Source organism: Podarcis raffonei, chromosome 12 (genome assembly GCF_027172205.1).
Source record: "Podarcis raffonei isolate rPodRaf1 chromosome 12, rPodRaf1.pri, whole genome shotgun sequence".
NCBI classification, from domain to species: domain Eukaryota; kingdom Metazoa; phylum Chordata; class Lepidosauria; order Squamata; family Lacertidae; genus Podarcis; species Podarcis raffonei.
In genome coordinates this window covers 27,079,476-27,101,753 of record NC_070613.1, presented here as the reverse complement: position 1 = coordinate 27,101,753, position 22,278 = coordinate 27,079,476, and the positions used below count along the sequence as shown (strand labels likewise).

The 22,278-nt window shown below is 42.4% G+C and overlaps 1 protein-coding gene across 1 annotated transcript; it reads left to right on the top strand.

The window, feature by feature from the left end:
* Nucleotides 1-7,880: 7,880 nt before the first annotated feature.
* FAM133B (family with sequence similarity 133 member B) lies at nucleotides 7,881-22,051 on the top strand. Its single transcript, XM_053359401.1, has 11 exons — nucleotides 7,881-8,021; nucleotides 11,370-11,467; nucleotides 12,382-12,460; nucleotides 13,879-13,953; nucleotides 14,147-14,179; nucleotides 14,627-14,695; nucleotides 17,079-17,174; nucleotides 17,911-17,958; nucleotides 18,930-19,025; nucleotides 19,444-19,488; nucleotides 20,081-22,051. Exons 1-11 carry the CDS (start codon nucleotides 7,998-8,000, stop codon nucleotides 20,165-20,167), a joined length of 750 nt encoding a protein of 249 aa, XP_053215376.1. The 5' UTR covers nucleotides 7,881-7,997; the 3' UTR covers nucleotides 20,168-22,051.
* The last annotated feature ends 227 nt before the right edge of the window (nucleotides 22,052-22,278 follow it).

Sequence of the window (22,278 nt, the reverse complement as noted above, 5' to 3'; positions counted from 1 at the left end):
GTGCAACAATATCTGGAGGGCCACAGCCTCCCACCCCTTCACACCTTGTTCAGAGCCCAGATGCTAACAGTATACCCTGGTAGGTTCTGATATACAGCAAAATGAGTATTGGTGCAGCAGTAGAGGCAACACGTTGCATGCAGAAGGTCTCAAATTCAGTCTCGGGTATCTTCATTTGAAAGAACCGTAAGTGGTTGAACAAGAAAGAGTCTGCCTAAGAATCTGCAGAGCAGCTGCCTGCCAGAGTAGACCATCCTGGGCTAGATGGACTAATGGTCTGAAGCAGAATAAGGCACCTTTGTAAGTTCCTAACAAATTGTTCTCCTAGCTAAAAAGGAAAGCACTTAAAGCCCTGCCTAAGCCTTGGAGGCCCACTTTGACGGTGGAGTCAGCAGCAGAGAGGCCAAGGCCCTGACTCGCCACCCTGCAAAGTGGCCTCCTTACAAATCCTGTTGCCACTGACTGGTAATCACATAGTACCATTCAGGAGGGCTGAATTTATATGGCGGGGGGCTTGCATTTTTAAATAATAATGATTTATCCCATGCTCTTTAGATCTACTAGGACAGGGATTGCTCTCCAGATGTTGTCAGGCTCCAACTTGCATTTGTCCAGCAACATGTGGAATGTCACAGTTTTTCCACTTTTTATTCTTCTGATCCAGTACTGCTTTTTATTTTTGAATGATGTGTTCACCTTAGGAAGATCAAATACTGAGGTCCCCATTTTCTTCACATATTTGGCGTGGCCTTCCTGAAGAGCCATCGGTAATAATCTGTTCTCCTTGACTCTCTGCATCTCATGCTGTGTCCCTCAGTGCCATATCGTAGTGGTCTACCTAAAATGCCTTCCCCTTCAGCCATTACACCTTTGCTTTTGCCACATATTGATGACAGAATAGCGTATATAGTGGGGAACACCTGCATTCCACCTCAGCCGCCTGCTGTTTAGACCCTGTTATAATATCCCCCCTCCTGCTAAAGAGAGTTGTGTGAAAGGCTGTATGTCTGTGGGTTCACTGTGTAAACACAGAAGGTTGGTGCCTGGGGCAGAATTTGCCCTGAGAACCTGAGCATTCATATAATATTATATATATATGTATAAATCATCGCTTCAAAGACCTGTTTTATAACTTGAAATCCAGAATGTGGGGAATATGGTGCATTCTCTTAGAATCAGAACACGTTTTCATTTGTACATGTGCCATCGAGTAGTTTTTATTATTATTATTATATAGTCATGTATTTTTATTTCCTCACAAGTTAATATTCCTTCAGTCCTAGGGCCTGAACATGCAAATATACAAAAGCGGTATAATTGGTCGCCTGCAATTAAGCTAAATGCTTCAGTTGGTTTCAGCTGTGGTCCCAAGTACAGCTCCATCGTAATCGTAATTCTATGCAATAGCCTTAATCCAATGGTTCTAATGGAAGTCTAGAACTTCATGGTCATGGAGTTTCACATCTAAGCACAAGGAGATCACTCTGTACACGACATGCATGGATCCCTTCATGGAAGAGAACGGGAAGGTTCTGCACACACCGGTCTTTAGATTATGGACTGTGTCCCCTGGTTCTAAACTCTGGGTGCTCAGATGTGTAAGCAGAGCTCCCATGTAAATGGATCTCCCCATTCACTTGAATAGATGGGAGCAGCACTGGGCTATCCTATTAAGGCGAACTGATAAGAGTCTGTGTGCATGTAGAGTTCCCATGCTTCAGTTAGACTAATGGAGTGATCCTAAAACTTACTTACCCAAATAAATGTTGTTGATTGAGCATCCCAAGTACCATGATACAAAATGCAGCTGTATCCATTTTTGGCAGACAGATATGCCAGTGCAAATATTGGTGACGGGGCTACAAATCATCCTACTAAAGTCAATTCCTCTGGCTCAGCTGGCTTGGGCTGTTACAGGAATAGAATAAAATCTCAATCCTCAACCCATTTATCCCCGAGTAGTTTCATTTACGGGACGCGGGTGGCACTGTAGGTAAAAGCCTCAGCGCCTAGGGCTTGCCGATCGAAAGGTCAGCGGTTCGAATCCCCGCGGCGGGGTGCGCTCCCGTTGTTCGGTCCCAGCGCCTGCCAACCTAGCAGTTCGAAAGCACTCCCGGGTGCTTTAGTTTCATTTACATTTCTTGAAGTCAACTGACTTTTCTACAGGATCATTACAGTGCAAGTCATTTCAAGACGACAGTTTCAGGGTCTCGACCCTAAGCATAGTTGCTCTTCAACATCTTCCATTGAAACCAATGAGATTTACTTGGGAATAAGTGTGTTTACAATTGCAAGGGAGTATTTGCAGTCTCAGGTTCCTGGTTCGTAACTGACTGATGCAGTGAGGACACATGGTTAGTAACAGCACTTGGACCCAATTGTTGGGGTCAACATTTGTTGAAAAGATGGACATTTATATCCAAGTTATTTTATCTGCAATGTAAATGATTGCTATTTTAATTGATGTGTGCTTTTCTTTACTAAAACGGATACTACTATTGGCTTCTCAGAGTTAAAAACAAGTGTAGTATATTACTAGCCTTTTTAGGGAACGTGTCAGTAGCTGCAAGTGTAGAAGGTCTGTGCTTTTACAATATAGGTTGCCTTAAAATGTTTTAGATATGCAAGCTGCTAATCTGATTGTAGGGACTAAATGTTAGACAGGATATAAAGTACATAATCTGAGTGAGCCGCATAGTATAATATTTGCATTTTGCAACTGAAGAGAGAAAGCTTATTGGACGTAGTATTTTTTAGGTCTCATTTGTTTGTTTTGGGGTTTTTTAAATGTATGTAAACTTGAAAGTTTTGGTAAAGCGAAATGTACATGTAGAACAGTAGAGTGGAAAAGGATCGTGCTGGAAATTAAAATTAGAAGAAAAGAGCTTGATTTATTTTCTGTGTTTTGGTTTGACATTGTCACTAGAAACTAGTCAGTGACGGATACCTAAAGCCGTTTCACTGATTTCTTGTCATTAGAGTAAGCCTTAGGTATCATTGTACATAAAGGTTTTTGTAACAGAAGGAGAGAGGGCCGTTGTGCTTGCATCCTGCTTACAGGCTTCCCACAGGCACCTGTGGGAAAAGGATGCTGGACTAAATGGGCCACTGGCCTGATCCACCAGGCTCTTGTTATGTTCTCTTAACTATGACTTACAAAGTATTCTGTGTTTATTGATAGGATTGCCAGCTTACCACAAAAGCTTTGACTAGCCTGCTCCCGTTTCTTTATTAGTGGCATGATTTGCTGAAATCAGCAAATGACCCCTTTCTCAGCACTGAGATGAACATTATCACTGGCTAATGCTTGTAGACCAAGCCGCTGATTAAAATGCTGGCAACCTAATTGTTGAACCATAAATGAAAGCCACAGAGCTAGAAGTAAATATTGGCATCTGGATATGAAAGTCTGTATTTCAAAAGTACCGTTTTCATGGTTTAGGCTTAGTTGCAAGAGTTCATGCCTACCAAAATATTGATTCATTATGTGTATCCTTCTATAGGCGAATGGTTGGGGGAACATATTATGGTGACATTTGCTGTTAAATGGTTTTATCTTTATTTTTGTGATATTCTTTACCAAGATACTAATCATTGTAAATTAAGGGGTTAAACTAGCAAGTGTCAAAATGGGAGTTTTTGGGTCATTCTCAAACAAATATTAAGTGTACTTTGAACTTAATGCCCTGAATAATTTTCTGTAACTCTGCAATGCAGCAGGGACTCATCATATTCTGAGAGACATCTTTTTGTAAGGGATGCTGTTTTAAAATCTGAAATACCTGTGAATTTATAAAAGCCTTGGTGTACAATGTTATGGTGTTTTTAAAAAAACAGATTAACATCACCTGGTTCCTGTGATTTATTATTATTGTTATTTTTCACTAGTAGATGCTCCCTATCAACTTTAGTGCAATCTGTCTAAACTAAAAGCAATGTAATATAAATGTGGTCTTCAACATGGTATCTCTTAAAATAAATCAGAGAAATTTCCTGACAGCTGGGGAGGGAAACACCAGAATCTAGATGCAAGTATGGTGAACTTGCCGGACTCCAACTCCCATCAGCCTGATGGTCAGGGATGATGGGAGCCATAGTCCAGCAAAATAGAATTGTAGAGTTGGAAGTGACCCCAGAGGATCATCTAGTCCTTCCCCTGCAATGCAGGAATCTCAACTGAAGCATCCATGACAGATGGCCATCCTACCTCCACTTGAAAATATCTGGAGAACCACAGGTTCCCTAGCCCTCACCTAGATAATTTTAGAATATGAGCTGAACAAGGGTGAGCACCAGTTTAAAAATTGTGAGCCTGGTGCTCATCTTGTGTAAACAAATGAAGTGAGTGACCCTATGAGCCTCAGCAGTGCATGGGATACAATGGGGAGGTCACAGAGCCGGCATGTGTCTCCTTGTGAGAGTTATTCACAGCCTCCTGAGAAAAATCTTAAAGATGGAAAGGTTAAACTTGAGATTCTTGGTGCAACGTGTGGAGAAATAATTGCCAGCTAATGCTTTTCAACTGCAAGCAGGCAGAGCCTGACAGTTGTTTTCATGTGCCAAGCTTATTTCATGTGCAACAGCTCACGTCTCTGTGCTGCTGCAGCTAATGCAAACCATTAGATATGAGTCAGTGGAACTGTAGCAATTGACACGAATAACTAGACTATCCTAGCCAAGGCACTGTATGTAAAACTCCCATGTACGATTTCATCCCACACAGTTAAATGTTTAACTAACTGAAAGCTGCGTGACTTGCAGCAGGAGGGAGCCTTTTTCAGCCTGAGGCCTGCATCCCTCATAAGCAACTTTCTGGAGGCCGCATGCCAGTGGAAGGAGAGACCAGAGACAAAAATGGGTACAGCAGTGGATATGACTCTTTCCTTTGTACAGTAGAATACATTCCATCCCTGTAAAGGCCAGAGGTTTGAACACACCTTCACCTTCCATTCAGGAAAGCAATATGTATTATCACATTTTAAGGACACATTCCAGGCTGACAAAAGCATTCAAGGAAGGCCTGTGAGGGACATGACCTGAAGAGAGGCGAGCCAGTTAGAAAGGCTTCCCTCGTGCTTGACATGCCCCACTCCTGACCTAGCAACATAATAAGAGCTCACTGTTCATCCTTAGTACTTCAGCCACATCTGGTTTTAAAATCAATTTCCCTTGACACTCTCAAGCCTACCCGGACGACAGTTTTCTTTTCAAAAATGTGTGGATTCCGTGTGCTTACTCACTGCTGGTTAAAATGGTTTGTGCTTCTCATTGAGCTTGTTCTGATTTTCTTTGGGTCATTGCACATACACTGAAAAACATAATCATGATATATCTCATACTCCTTTTATATGTTCTGGTTTTCCAATATCCAGTTACATCAAAGAGTTACAAACAGTAACAGTGGGGTATACATAATACACTATATGGACTCCTCCAGACCACCTTTTTGTTCAGCATTCATCCCAATTTGAGAGCACAAAGCTTTCACAGTGTTTACTACACCCAGTGTTTACTGAGCAGTCATTCTGATTTGTTTATGGGATGAATGCAGTGCTTTTTTCTGGAGGTACTCAAGGGTACACAGTACCGACACTTTTTCCCCTAGAAGAAAAGCACTGGTTATATTGCAATGAACATTCATACTGATTTGGAAGGCCAATATAAAATGGTGGTGAGCAGGCACACACACACACCATACATTTAAATCTATCTGACGCCACTTGGATAGATGGATAGCCATGGATTCCTCTCAAACATTTCTGGGAGCTGTAGTTTTTTAAGGGTGCCGAGAGTTGTTGTTGTTGTTTAGTCGTTTAGTCGTGTCCGACTCTTCGTGACCCCATGCACCAGAGAACGCCAGGCACTCCTGTCTTCCACTGCCTCCCGCAGTTTGGTCAGACTCATGCTGGTAACCTCGAAAACACTATCCAACCATCTCATCCTCTGTCGCCCCCTTCTCCTTGTGCCCTCCATCTTTCCCAGCATCAGTGTCTTCTCCAGGGAGTCTTCTCTTCTCATGAGGTGGCCAAAGTACTGGAGCCTCAGCTTCATGATCTGTCCTTCCAGTGAGCACTCAGGGCTGATTTCCTTAAGAATGGATGCGTTTGATCTTCTTGCAGTCCATGGGACTCTCAAGAGTCTCCTCCAGCACCAAAATTCAAAAGCATCAATTCTTCGGCGATCAGCCTTCTTTATGGTCCAGCTCTCACTTCCATACATCACTACTGGGAAAACCATGGCTTTAACTATACGGACCTTTATTGGCAAGGTGACGTCTCTACTTCTCAAGATGCTGTCTAGGCCTGTCATTGCCCTTCTCCCAAGAAGCAGGCGTCTTTTAATTTCGTGGCTGCTGTCACCATCTGCAGTGATCATTAGGAGACCCCTATTCCTCTCAGAGATCCAATTCACAGGGAACTCAGAGAACTGTAGTTCTGTGGGGAAACTGGGGACCCCCAACAACTCTCAGCACCCTTAAGAACCTACAGAATTCTTTGGGGGGAGCCCTGACTATTTAAAGTGGTACCACAGAGATTTAAAGTTATGGTGTGGATGTGCCCAAGATGTTAGAGGGATTGTGGCCTACTGTAGGTGTCCTAAGCTGGCCTGTTGTCCTCAGAGGCAGTGGAAAAACACTTCTGTTGTCAGTTTTGAAGTAAGATTCAAACTGTCAATCTGATCAGTTTTGTTTTTTCCCATATGGAGGGGGGGGGCAGAGAGGCATCATCTTTTCATTTGGCTCAGGCAGCAAAGGCTGCCTTTGATAGGCCCTACTTATTTTACTCGTCTCTGCAGACATCCCTATCCCCTGCCAATTTGCAGTTTGTAGCTTCCAAATCATTCCTCTGGCTGTACTTTTTACTCCATGCATACAGTATTGCTAGGCTTGCAGCCTCCAGAGGGGCCTGCGGGCTGCGACTGACAAGAGCCTAGCCCATGGGTAGGCAAACTAAGGCCCAGGGGCCGGATCTGGCCCAATTGCCTTCTAAATCCAGCCCGCGGACAGTCCGGGAATCAGCGCGTTTTTACATGAGTACAATGCGTGCTTTTATTTAAAATGCATCTCTGGGTTATTTGATAGGAATTCATTTATATATATTTTTTCCAAAATATAGTCCACAAGGTCTGAGGGACAGTGGAACGGCCCCCTGCTGAAAAAGTTTGCTGACCCCTGCTCTAGCCTAAAACATGGGGAGAGCAGCAGGTTGGGAGAAGGCTGGCCTATGTAGCCTGGGACCCTCTTAAGGGAAGACCCCGCTGGTTTGCTCGGCAGTCGCTGCAGGCCCTCTGAACCTCTCCCCGCAAGACGCTGCAACAGGGAGTGTGTTTTTCCAAGACCTGGAGATGTATCCTGACGGCAGCACCCAGCTTTGTTCCCCATATTGGGGTATGGACACAATCACGTGCATGAAGCGCAAGCGAGGGGGCTGCAATGTGGAAATCCCTTAATCCTCTCCCTTAAGCAGTTGCATTATTCCATATATATTTTTCCTTCATGCTCCCTTTCTCCCACGCCCGCCCCCCCATCCCCTCCCTTGCAATTAGTTCTTTCTGACGAAAGGTAAATGTGACGCAGCCTGACCCTGCCTAAATCTGAGGCTCTTTTTATGCACCTTTACAGACACCCCTTTCCAAACCAGACTGCTGTTTTTGCTTGCAGAATCGGTCTTCGCTCACAAGTGCAAGCGGGCGAGCAATTCCTGCTGCAGCGCGACCTGCGAGCCTCCCAAGTCCCTCATTCAGACGCGCCGAAATCGTCCACCCATTCCCAAGCAGCGCGCTTTTGCAACCCGACTCCCGAGTGTGGGCAAGGAAGAAAGGGCACGGGTGCTTCGAGGCCAGCCACTGAGCATGCTCGGGTGCCACTGAGCATGCTCGGTAGCGTTTCGATGGTTAAGGAAAAAAATCAACAACTTGACGGGTAGCGGAGAAAGGGAGCTCGGCTAGGCCGGTGCGGTTCTGACCGAGCGCCGGGCGCCGCAGGTTTTTTGCACGCCATGGGCAAAAGGGATAACCGGGTGGTGAGTAAGTCGCGCCGCGCTGGAGGGGAGGGCTCTGGGGGACGGCGAGGCTCTGGAAGGAGGCCCCACGGCGGCTCCTCCTGGACTGGGTGGGGATGCTGGACCCGGGAGTGAAAGACCTGGGGTGCAGGACGGAGGGGAGGGGGGCTGTTATGGTTTGGCGATCACCTGAGAAGTTTATTTGGGGAGGGGGGACCTGATGTTGGGATGGACTGTGCCAGACATGCACACGGCAGGTCTTTCTTTCTCCACCCCCCGGTTGGGGAATCCGGGATGGGGAGGCGGTCGTTAATATATATATTTATACCCTAATGGGGATGGTGGGACCTTTCTGCGGCCCATTGGACTTGGAGTGTCTCTGAAGTACGTAGGTTAAAAAAACATGATTTCCTCCTGCAAGTAGCAGGTGGCAGCCAGGGGATCTGTTGGGCGGGCAGATCTAATTGCAATGTGGCAGGAACTTAACCGTACGGGGCATTTTGCGACTTTGCTTTAAGGATTGCGACCCTGTTTCTTAGTCCCCCTGGTGTTTTCACTTCCACTTTTGTGATCCTGTTTGAATACGTAATTCCGGTGCTTTCTTTGGTGTGCTTTTTCACCATATGGGTATAGGGTTTTGATGTTTTGAGGCTGGCCAAGTAAATCTAAAGGCAAAGCAGGAGTGACTAAATGATATCTGCAGCTGTCCTAAGCAAAATAATAATAATAATAATTGTATTCAAGTTGTACCAAGGCCATTCGTTGCTATTAGCACAGATTGGAAATGTGAACGGTCACACTTTGTGCATTAGCATGGAAATGTTCTGAAGTGCCTGGGGAGGAAGGAGGTTTGAGTGATTTCTGCTAAATAGAATTCCTTTGTTGGGTAAAGGCAGATAGCTGTAAGCAAGCTCAGGTTTCTTTCTGAGATTTGATGCTGAAAGGCCCCCTCCAGGTTTTTGGTTTTTTTGCAGGTGTACAGTGTCATTGGCACAATAAGGTGTATTTGTGGGGGATTTATACAAGACCGTCAGCACATCATTCCACTTCATTAGCTGTTTGGAAATGCTTCCCCACTGTTACTTCTTTATTACCATCTGGAGAGGCACTCTTGCACTATAGTGCAACAAAAGCAGGCAACAAACACACTGGAACACTTGTGGTATAAAAAAATTACAGGATTTCAACAGGAAGCAAGGGAAGTGCGCTATTTGGAAATGAAGCGTTATGTCTACCCCAAAGCTATTGCATATGCAAAGAATGTTGAAAGTAGGGTATCATCATGAGCACAAATGATAATAAATGCACAGAAAAGAGAATGTCTGGCCTTACTTGTACAGACCTCTAGAAGTTGTTCGATACAAGTAACTAAGGCTCCCTCCAGACATCCTCTTTACTGTGCATTTTTTATTATTTTTGCTCATGATAATATTATTATTATTATTTATTTTTTATTATCTCTTAAGGTGTTGTGTTAAAGCTATATATGAGATTTGGGCCATAGTAAGAACATGGCAATCTCAATTGATTTCTAATTTTGTACAAGTTAGGCACTGTCCAAATGCAAAAACTCTGACAGCCCCAATGACCATAAGGCAGACTACTACATGGACAAGCCCTTCCAGTGGTTCTCAACCTGTGCGTCCCCAGATGTTTTGAGACTACAGGTCCCATCACCCCTAGCTAGCAAGGCTAAAGCTGAGGGATGATGGGAGTTGTAGTCCAACAACATCTGGGGACCCACAGGTTGAGAACCACTGGAAGGGCTTGTCCATGTAGTAGTCTGCCTTATGGTCATTGGGGCTGTCAAACTTAAACCAGAAAATGGTGAAGAGGAAATACCTGCTGCTAACTCAAAATTATATTGCTGAAATAAAGAAAGTTTCAGGGTTATTTTTGTTCTGGTACTCAAAATCAATTCTTGGGCTGGCTCAGAATTCTTTAATTCTTAGTGTAAGGTCTTTTGTACCATGATCCAGTTGGTGGCACTAGCAAAAAATGAAGTAGAAATCCTAGGAAACTGTGTTATTCCAATTCATACCTTTGGTCCATGTAGCTCAGTTTTGTCTACACTGATCGGCAGTGACTCTCCAGGTTTCAGGCAGGAGTCTCTCTCTGCCCAGCCTGGAGATGCCAGGGATTAAACTTGGGACCTTTTGCGTGCAAAGCGGATGTTCTGTTGTTGAGGCATGATCCAGTAGATCCTGCAAGCTTGGAACCTGCCCATTCTTGTAGTAAACCAAACTCAGAATTAGCTTTGTGTCAGAACACTTCCTCATCCCTTCTCCTTCTCTTTTGCACCATAATTAAATACTTACAGGGTTCCTTCAATCACAGTTTTCCGGTTTGGATGTAATGTGAAACTGTGGTTTTAAAAGCCCTTCAAGTATTGACTTATGGGGCAAGAGTGAAAGGAGGAGGAGAGGGGAATGGAGCATTGCAGGGGGCAGAGAATAAAACTAGCTTATGTCTGAACCAAGCCACTCTGTCCTTCAGTAGCCTAAAGCAAGTTAGAACCTTTCCATGATGAGAATAATAAAGACCTATATTACAGCTTGTTGTGAGGATAAATAAGGGACTTCTGTGAGCCAAATGTTCAGTGCTACTGAGTTGTATGGTGCTCTCAAAATTTGCCCAGGCTATAAATATTATCACTAATTTCTACAGCCTTGGTTGTGTGCCAGTGTTTCTTGAACAGAATGATTTCCAGAGGCTGAGTGTACACAGCTTCTGCCAGAAAATGAGACTAGAGAGAGAAAAGGCAAAATGAATGACTATTTAGTGCTTGTTATGTGTTCCATTTAAAAATCAACACTCTTTGATAGTCAGAGAGCAACTGGACTTGGAAAATAAAGCAATAGTTCCCCCCTCAGAATTTTGTCACAGCCACGGCATATATTTAAAGTAAATTTAAAGCACATGTCTGCCCCCACCCCCCAAGAATCGCGGAAACTGTAGTTTGTTAAGGAAATTATAGCTTTGTGAGGGTAACCTGCAGTTCCCATGATTCTTTGGGGGGAAGTCATGTGCTTTAAATATGCTTCAAATGTATGGTGTGGTTGTCGCCTTTAAATATTTATTTATTTTATTTCCATAAAACTTAAACACCACTTGGTTCAACAACAACAACAACAACAACAACAACAACAACCCTGTAAGTGGTTTACAAAAGATAAAACAGAAAATCAACCCATAAGGAAGTCTGTGCACTTGTCTTCTAAGAATCTGCTAGGTACCTGAAGAAGACTGTTGTTATTGTTGTTTAATTTAAAAATGCTTTAATTTCTCTCTATAAATAGGAGGTTGGGGTGCTATTTTAATGTCAGCAAAGTGGAATGACTTCGAATTTATCGCTTTGTAATCTTTTAGGCTTATATGAATCCCATAGCAATGGCTAGATCACGAGGTCCTGCTCCATCTTCAGGACCTACCATACAAGACTACTTGAACAGACCAAGACCAACATGGTATGTATGGCCATAATGACTTCCCTCCTTTTCCAGAGCCCTTGTGTTATGAAGGAGAATGGGACTTCAGTTCTGAAGGCCTTCACCTGGTTTGCGTGTAACTCTTAACCATAGCCAAGTGTTATGTTGGTTTAAACTATGGTTTATCCAAACAATTCAAGTATGTTAACTATGAAAACAACTTTTTCAGACAGACTAAAGTTTAGAGTAATCACAGTTTGATTTGGTTCAGACATAACAACAGACTACAGTTAGTTGAAGGTAGAAGCAAATGCTCCCAAGTTCCTTATTGTGGTCGTACCAAAAGAGGAGCAGGGACAAAGTATAGTTTATTATCACATGCCAGTGCAGCCAATAATAGGCCAAGTGAATCCCACTGAATAATTACTTGCATCTAAGTCATACATCCCCAAACTCTGCCCTCCAGCTGTTTTGGGACTACAACTCCCATCATCCCTGGCTAACAGAACCAGTGGTCAGGGATGATGGGAATTGTAGTCCCAAAACATCTGGAGGGCAGAGTTTGGGGGTGTATGATCTAAGTAGCCTCAGTAGGTTTTGGTTTGAAGGCAGTTGCCCAGACTAGATGATAGATAGATAGATAGATAGATAGATAGATAGATAGATAGATAGATAGCTTGGATCATAACATAAGTTAACATAAGGAAATTCATGAAAGGTAACTTTCCCATGGTAACCTCCCTCCTGTCATTCACAGTGCCCCACCCCATATTTTTTCAGGATTTCCTCCCCACCAACACTACCTTCTGGAGAAGATTTTCAGGGGTCATCAACTTCCTTAAGTTAACTTAACTAGGGTCCAAGCCTGTTGTATCAGATATGGTGAATTTACAACTGGCTGCCTTGAAGATTTTCATAAATTAGGGCTTTATATTGTTTTGTTTGCGTTAAAGGGAAGAAGTAAAAGAACAACTAGAAAAGAAGAAGAAGGGTTCCAAAGCCTTAGCAGAATTTGAAGAAAGGATGAATGAGGTTTGTTATTGGTTTAACTTTATGTAGATAGATTACTTAGATTTTTTTCCTCCTGCTCTACTCTCAGAAGCATAATGAAATTGTCTTGTTATCCCACCCCAGCCATCTGCCTGCCCTTTTACTGTATTACTTTAAAACTGTAGCAGAGTGATAGAAACTGTTGCTTATCTCGTCCCTTGCCAATCCAATATTATTGCTAAATGCTGTTTCCCCCCTCCCCAGGAAATGATAACATCTAATTTGTAAGGCCTCCATTTTGCAAGCTTCCACTGTGAAAACTGCAGATTGTTCTGCTCAGCAAGAGCTAAAATGGAAAGCTCTGTCAGACCTTGAAATACCTTTGAAATGTATTCAGATAACTCTGAGAAAGCTATTAGGAGCCATTGTGCTACAGGTACATAGTGCCCACGAAGAAGCGATCACTACCAGCAAACATAAAATTCTTGCCAGAAGCCTTAAAAACTGAGGAGAAAGGGAAGAGCAAAGGGAGGTTAACAGACATAGCACTTATAGGTACGCATTCCTAGGAACAGCCGCTGTAGCCCAGTATGTGAGGACAAAGCCTTGCTTTTTATACTAGAATAATGACCTTTTGGAGAATGAAGACTATTAGTGACACCAAGGGATTTAGATGTTCAGCAATTCTTAGGATGGATGGAACGCTATGTAACTTTCTCCAAGTTCTTAATAATATAGCTTTAAAAGTTTGTGAGAGCAACTTTTTAAGAAAAATGTTCAGGAGAGAGAAAGGCTGAATATGCTCCAGACTGCTATTTCTGCCCCAACCCCCTTATATAATGCTAGTATTGTTGATATTGTTAAGAGAAAATGCTGGTTATTTTTGTTGCTTTATGATTAGTTAGTTTTTTTTAAGGTTTTACTATTTTGCTATGCTTCTTTATCATATTTGTGGGTTTTTTAAAAAAAAATTCAAGGCCTGACATACCATATCATTTTAAATGACAAAGATTCTTGTGGCATCTCAAAGACTAAGAGTGTAATTCTGTGCACATCTACTCAGGCATAAGTCCTGTTGAGTTCATTAGGACGTCCACTCAGGTATGTGGGTACCCTATACCTGTAAGTTCCAGTGAACTAAATGAGACTTGCTCCTGAACAGATGCGTCTAGGATTGCACCTTAACAAATGTATTGTGGCCTACGCTTTCATGGACTCAAGACCACTTCATCTAGCAGACCCTGCTCCATGGAAGCTTCAACCACAATAAATGTCCCAGAGGATTCTGTTCAGTTCTTCCAGCAACAGTCTTAACACAGCTTTCACTGGAAATTCCCCATCAATAGCCTTTGCATATCCATGGCTTTGAGTAGATGCTTATTTGTTGAAGGGAGAAGCTGACTGCCTGCTCTGTGTGAAATTACAACTGGTTACTTCCAATGTTTTGTTTTGTTTTTCAGAACTGGAAAAAAGAACTCGAAAAACACCGGGAGAAATTGTTAAGTGGAAGTGAGAGCACTTCAAGGAAGAAAGAGGTAAAACATCTTTAGTATATTTATGCAAGGGCAATGAATGGGGTCTGGATCTTTGGATAGCCTTTGCTGTTTGGCAGTGCGGCAGTGCAACTCCTACCAAAGAACACACCACTGAATGTAGAACCTTAACTTCATCGGTGACACACACACACACATGGACATACTAATTCTAGATTCATTTATTTCCTTTTAGAAGAAGAAAAAGGAGAAGAAGAAATCCAGTAGGGTGAGCAAAGATTTCAGGGTGTTTTTCCCCAATGTACAAGTTGATCTACATTTTAACTTAAGGGAGTTAAGTACACAGGTGCAAGGCATTCTTTTCCAACCTTGGGTCCCCAGGTGTTTTTAGATCATATACCTATCTCATCACCCCTGACAATTAGCTTCGCTGGCTGGGGATTATGGGCATTTGTCCAACAGTATCTGGAGTTCCAGTGTACAGGAAAGCTGGTTTAAGGGGAAAATGTTTTTGAAGGCTGTTTTATGTGTTGTTAATACCTAATCTTGGCTTTAAATCCAAATGACACATCTTTAGTTAAAGAATGTATCCTAATATCCGTGTTTCGCAGTCAAGAGAGTAATTGTAGGGGCCATCTTCTTGGGCTGTTCATTTTTGCATTTATCTAACAAATTCTGCATCTCACAAATTTACGTTTTGTTGTCTTTGGTCAAGTTGTCTCCATCTTCCTCTTCCTCATCAAGCTCTGATTCTTCCAGTAGTTCTTCTGATTTTGAAGATGAGGTAAGAATGCTGTTAACTGAAACTGTCCCATTCTGTGAAATTGTGCCAGTTCCCCCTTTTCATCTCAGTTATTTTGATATGTTTGCATTCGAATGTAGGGGAAAATAAAAACTCCAGGGTGTGTCATTTTGATCAGGAGGAAGGCAACCTTGTCAGGAACAGTTTTTTTTCCAAGTCTTCTACACCCTCATCCTAAGTACATTGGCTTGGATTGAGTTCTTGTACATGGGCTACTACATATGGGATGCTTCTGCTGGTACAAGTGACTGGGTGGTGGAAGGATTTCTGACCATTTCTCCTGCAGCCCCCTGGAAACCTGCTCCAGACCATCTGGAACTGCATTGAAGGAATGGGAGTGGGGGCTGCAGTGGAAAGGAGAAAATCAATAATTTTGCCTCTTTCTCTTCCCCTCCCTCAAGTGGAAGCCTATGCTAGATTGCAGGCCCTTGCACTTTTGAATAGAGGAAGGAAAATGTAGTCCAATCTGTTAATGAAAACCTACAAATAACCATGCCCATAGGAAAGGAGTTAGTCAGGATACTTAACAGGCTCCTGAATTTCAGGTTAGGCTGCTGTTAGGAGGAAGAAGCTCAGTTGTCGCCATGCATAGATTGTGGGCTCCCAGCCATTATTCAGAAGTAGATCTCATCTATTTTATCCATGTATAGGCTCTCATCTTTGGGGAGGGTCTTCTATTGACTCTCCCAAGTCCTTCCTTCCTTAGTCTTCTCCAAGCTCATCTCAACTAGATAACATGGTAGAGGCTTTGCAAACTCACCCATCAGAGGTGAGGAGAGGGAGCTACAGCTCAATAAAGTCAGTAAAAAGCCTGTGGCGCTCCTTCAAAGGGAATGACTATTGCGTTTAGCATGTGGGTGTAAGAGACTTATTGCTTTTTCCCCCAATTCAAAACTACTTATGTTATTTTTACATGGAAGAGCAGAAACAGGCTGTTAAATAAACAGCCAGCAAAAATGAACATTCTGTGTGTGGAAGAGAAATGTTACCTCGAGGCAGTGCATTGATTAAGCTGTTGAGGGCCCTGAAAGTATTGGTGTGCCTAAATGTAATGTGCTCTGAGCATCGTTGCAGGATTAAATGTTTAGCATGCATTGTTCTTCTGAAGTTGGCAAGATGGAGTGCTGCAAAAGCTTAAAGGGCTGTGTCCTTATTAAGACTGTGCAGGCCAAAACTGTGTATTAGGCAGCCATCTCATGTATTAAAGCCCCAGTGACTGCTTCTTCTCTGCAAAGTGGCATCAGGTGGGGTAATTTGCAGAAGAGAAGGCAATTACTGGAGCGGGTATTTACCTTTTTCCACCTGCGCTTTGTCTCCTGCAACCTGCTTCCCCCCCCAACCTAGGTTCCAGTCCTGTATAAGATAGAAAGGTGGGTATCACTACCCAGCTGTGTGAAAGGTAGGTCGGAGGAATCTTTGTGGAAAGATGTTGAGGGGTAGGCACCCTCTCCTCTGCTTCCAGCTTCTTCTTTGCAGATCACCTCCTCCTCATGCTCCCTGGCAGAAAAGAACTGGTTGCTGAGCTCTTCAGTACACAAGATGGCCACGCAAAGTGTAATTCTGGCCTCAGTTTGGCTTGTCACAGAGTAGAATTGTGATGTACAAAGCGAGCCCTTGGCCAAAACAATGCATTCAGTGTTGTTGTTCAACAAAGAGAAATGCAAAAAGGCATCAAGGGAGTTTTAAAAGCTTAAGCACTCTGAATGGAAACTGAGACCAATCCACTCCATGGTTTCCAGAGACAAGTGATCCAACTAAATATAAAAAAAAAACAGCAGCCAGAACAACAATAAAATGATTAGCATTAGTAAACAAAACATCAAATCACTGTGCTGGGGAAAGTCTCTGGTAAGGGTTCCAGCAGAACCCTTCAAGGTTTTGCAAAGTAAGAAAAACAGGATCCAAACTAGCTGAGCTGCAATAATTAGTTCAAGTTAGTCTGAGCTGAATGTGTATCTTTTTGTACTGATACTGTCGATACAATATTATATCCACTTATCTGGGAGCAAATCCCCATTGAACTCAATGGGACTTCAGACATGGATGGATTTTTAAACAGGTGTTTATGCAGCTATCAGTGTACTTTTATGGGCTGCATCTGCCCTTTTAATTTTTCACTGAAAAATTCTGCTAATGACCTTCTGGATGCTTAAACTTGAGTCAACAAGGCAAGAACTATAGTGTTTGGTTGGACAATGAAAGCTGTTGGATTTAATCTTGATGACTAAAAATCAGGTTGCCTATATAAGCTTTAGCCATCCTTGTGTAGCAGTACAGTCGATGCCCAAATGTTCCAAGCTCAACGCTTAGATAACGATTTGCCGTGAACAAAATCAAACCATTTTCTTAAAATATTTGTGGCTAGGATAAGAAACAAGGGAAAAAGAGAAGAAAGAAGAAGCACCGCTCCTCACGGAAATCATCTGAAAACTCTAGTTCAGATTCTGACTCGGACGGCAAGGTAAAGTGTCCTATTGTATTAGTCACCTTGACATTTTCCTAAGATACCCAGTAGCGGTGTGAGTAGTGGTACAGAGCCACCCACCCAGCACTTGGTGGCGTTGCTACTGTTAACCTGGATGGTGCTGGGGTGGAGTAGCAGTGAAGATGGTGCCATGTGGTGGCACTGGCGAGAGAAGCGGATTGGTGGGAGATCCTACTGCCCCACCATACACATTGCTACTGAAGAGACCTTAAAACTTCGTAGAATCTCATGGCACCTTAAAGACAAATAGTTCATGATAGCAAAAAAAATAATAATTGTGGACTTGATTCCACTTCATCAGATACAGTATCTTAATTAATATCCCTGGTTTTTGTTTTCCATAGAGTGATATTTCCAAGATCAGTTAGAAGTGGGTGGGTGGCGCGTCGTGAGTGTGTGATAGCATGTCACAGGGAGTGTGCCGTTCCCTTCTGTCCTTTTGTCTAGATTCACCTACTGGCAAATGTAGTTGCTGACCAACTAAGAGCAGCCTTACCCCGTACTGTAAGAATAATACATTAGCTGTTTCTGCATGACTGGAAGCTTTGTTATGAGCATCCATCTTCCAGAGTACCAATAAATTGTTAACTGTGCAAGAGTCATATTTCTCATCATAGGAAATGTTTAGACTTCAGGTAGCATTGATTTTATAACCACTGACAGCACAAGGGCTATCTTTTATACCATAACTACTTTTCATCTCTTTATTTAGGACAGCTTAAAAAATAAAAGGGCAAAGGAAGACTATGAAAGAGAAAAGGTAAAATACTTTCATAAATTGTAAAACAACAACAACTACCTCAAGACTTAGGTTTCATGTAGAAGCTCAGTGTCTCTATTCAGAGCACTTGTCAGCTGGAATTTGATTATCCAGATTTTCATAAGTGCTTCTTTCGCTGTTGGAAAAAAGACTTTGACAAACAGGGCAAACTTTTCTGAACCGTGAATGTCAATGAGCGTTCTAATGGGATGGGCTTTTTCTGAAAATTGTGGTGCAATTCTCACTTCTCGTCAGTGAATTTCTGCCATTACTTATCAAAATGGCTAGTTAGTATGCACCTTTATTTGTATAAAGCAACTTTCAGGTTTCTTATACTGGCCTAGCATTTATCTGTCTCAGAAAACAACAGAGGAATGCGCCTTTGGGGGTGAAGCCAAGCTGTTAGAAGGTTGCCGCTCCTCCTGGGGCTGTAGACCGATATGGAAGAGACATGTTTTGTTGCAGCTGGGGCAGACAAAGGTGTCCAGTTGTGCTGCTGCAGATGCACCATGGCGCTTCTTCTCTCTGCGCTCCTCCCAGTGGTCATTCCTCCTCTGGTCACTGCTATGAATACATGAATGCATTTTGTCCTCTCAGGTTTTAACTTTTAATTTTTAGCTTAAAGTCTCGTTGCCCTTGAATAAATGTTCAAATGAATTTTAAGCCAGTTGTTCGTAATACAGTGGTACCTCTGGTTACGAACTTAATTCGTTGCAGAGGTCTGTTCTTAACCTGAAACTGTTCTTAACCTGAGGTACCACTTTAGCTATGGGGCCTTCTGCTGCCGCCGTGCTGCAGTGCGTAATTTCTGTTCTCATCCTGAGGTAAAGTTCTTAACCCAAGGTACTGCTTCCAGGTTAGCGGAGTCTGTAACCCAAAGTGTTTGGAACCCGAGGTGTTTGGAACCCGAGGTACCACTGTATATTCCTCTGATTGTTCAGTACACAAAATGTGGCTTTTATCTTTCATAGGATACCAAAAGCCTTGAAAGGAAAAGGAAAAAAGCAGATCGTGGGGATGGCATGTTATCGACAGAGTCCTCATCAGAATCAGAACACACAGAGGAGGTTGGTATGCCTATAAAGCCAAAAGCTAATGTAAAAACAAATGAATTTAGCAAATAAACATCCTGTTCAACTTGTCCCTTCAGAGATATGGGAGCTATTTTGTCATATGTGCCATTCCAGGTGAATGTGAATGAATAAATCATATGAGCAGGACATCCTTCCCAGCTGGATGTTCCTAGTATGGGCCTCTGTGGGTGCTTTTTAATTGCCACACACACACCATACCTGAAAAAAAGTAAGAATTGTGAAGCTGTGTACAGGATAGCATACTTTATAGTTGGAAAAATGAAGATTTCTGCATATTTGAGAGAACAGGAAATGTTATTTCTCCACAGCAGTACTAGACAATATTGGTATTTTGCTGTTGTATGTGTATTTCAGCATATTTGAAAATATTACTCTGCTCCTCTCCACGTAGGTACCAGCAAAAAAGAAGAAAACCAGTGAAGAAAAAGAGAAAAATGTAAGCATTTTCCTGCTTATCAAATAACCTCCAACAAAAACTGATTTTAAATTTAAGACTTGCATAAATATGTGTTGGCACAAACTCCTCCTGGGGTTTCTCTGACGCAAGCATTTTGGCATAAATGAGAGCAGAATTTTATTTATTGATTTATTAAATTTACATCCCTCCCCTTTCTCCCAAATGAGCTGAGGGTGGCAATCACCTGACTGGCTGCATTGCTTTATATCCTACTTATCCTGACTTTGTATATGGCACAGAAATAAGGACCTAAACAATGAATTTGCATTGAATCAGACCATTAAAGACAGTGCTGCCAACTGTGCTTGCTTGGCAAAAGGTTTCCAAACAACATCGCCTGGATTTTTAGCTAGATTTTTCTCCAGCTTATTTGATATACAGTACCCAGGTTTGACACTGGGGCCTCAAACACTGTTTTGCTTAGTAGGTGTTACTCTCTATTTGGTTTAATTTCAGAATAGCTTTGGTTAATCCTTCCTTTGAAAACACATATGCTTAGTCGGGGCCTATATCTGAGTGAATCGACTGCAGTATCCTGTGACCGTTCATGATATTTTACATTTTCTTAAAGGATAAAACAAAAAAACGGAAGAAGCACAAGAAACATGGCAAAAAGAAAAAAAAGAAGACAGCCAGCTCAAGCTCTTACTCAGAATAACTTCAGTCAAGACTCTCTTCCCCCCAACACCTTCTTATCAAAAGTGCAATGAGACTAGAGAGAACTGCAACTGTGAAAATTACGACAAAACTTTACCAAACTGCATGAGTTCTCTTGTGTATTAACAATATTCTAAACTTTCAGCTTGCCCAGTGCAGTTGGGCTGGAAATAGCCATTGTTGTTGCCTGATGCTTAAATATATGTAGTATTCCCCACTCCCCTCGGCCCCGGTGACTGGCGTTAAATGTTTTGAAATAAGCCCTGCACATGGCTTAATGATGTAACAGCAGTGCAAAATAGGGTTGGTACAAGAAAAGGGTTTGCCCATTCCAGGGTCTTTGTATGTGCACCCTGCACCCATGGGTCCCCCTGCATTTTAATGGAAGGCCCCGATTCACACACGTAAACAACTGTGCATGTAGATCAGCCATTTACTGTAATGACTGGGCCAGCCCTTACGGACGGGACACCCTGCCTGTGCACCTCTTCCCATAAAGCAAACAATGAATTTGGGTGTTTTTATTTTTGAACGGGTGGTTAAATTTTCATTATATTTTTTTACAAATATGCAAAATTCATTATCAAAGATGAACACAGCATAGCAACTCCTGTGACATTTCATTACTACTGATGCCATGTTTTGAAACAGGAATATGTCAGTAACCTGTACAAATGTCAGTTTGTGTGTATGTATCATAATTTTGCTCTCTTTTTTTTAAAGTGGGGGGGGGCATGGATGTTTGTGTTCTCTTGGATCAGACAGCTTATTTTGAATCCTTGCAAGCAACACCAGTGTTTGCTGATGCTGTTGCTGTGCTTCCAAGGGTACTTTAAGCAGCCATTTTTCTTTCTGAATATGGGGTAGATTCCATCGAGAAGACCTTTCCCTGTGAAAACTAAATAGGACCCGCAGAAGAGCAGTTGTGTTGATGACTGGTTACGGAAAAGCTAGATGTGATTGGGGACAGTCGCTTTTGTTAATTTACATGGCCACCCCATTCACGTATAATAGTGTGGAGTGTCTAAATTTTATAACAAAAACCACATGTGACTGAGGAGAGCTGAAATGTGGCAGCCTTCTCAGTTGTGCTTCATTGCTCCCCCCCCCCCTTGTCTGGCTCACTTCTGGTATTGGAGCTGAGCCGGGGGAACGGTGCATAAAGCAACAAAACTTGGAGAGGTGACACAGGAGGGTGGGGGTGGGTGGGAAGAGAGGCTACCCCCAACCTTTGCTGTTTAAAAAAGACCCTACCCTCCTCTCTCTGCCTCTTTATGCATGAACAGGCACGCGAACAAATGCGATTTGTCTGTTCCCATCTAGTCTGGTCCTTGGTTTATTCAGAACCTGTAGCACATGCTGCTGGGATAAGCAAGAAAACACCAGCCTAAAGTGGCATAGCTGACACCCCAAAAGTGAGGATTTTACCCCTGTTGAATCAAAATAATACTGAGTACTTAACATTATTTGAGGTGGCATTGAGTTAATTGATTTCTCCCCCCCCCCCAGCAAACACTGTTGCATTTATTATTATTATTTGTGTTGTCATTAAGGTATTTAGAATTAATGTTCTGCATGATTTTGTCCCGTTTTTAAATTAACCAATAGAGAAATACAGTTGTAATCGATGGGATTTTTAAAAAAATTAATTATGTTTCACATGCAGCATTACTTACAGATTTTTATTGCATCCATGCCTATGTTTTAAATGCACACTTGCTGAAGATATTTAGCATGTAAAAAGCTGAGGGAATGATATCCAACAGCTTCATATTGAAGCTGATTTTACTCTACACAAGTTCCGTGGCAGACCTGTTATGCAACTATGTCTTGGTATTCAAAATTACTGCCAGACACATAGTAAAGATAATGTTTGAAAAAATTATTCATTTCTGCATCGTCTCTCTGTGTGTCAAGACAGGTGGACTGGAAATAGGGAGAGGCAGATTGTGTCCAAACAACTGTATTGGTTTTTTCCCCCAGAAATAAAGTGTAGCACCATATACATGCTATGGTAACAGGAATAGCCGCAATGAGCTATATAAATTTGCCTCTCCATAGGGACCAGCCCTAAGATTGAGTAATGCTTGCTTCTTCAGCTGCCTGTTAAGC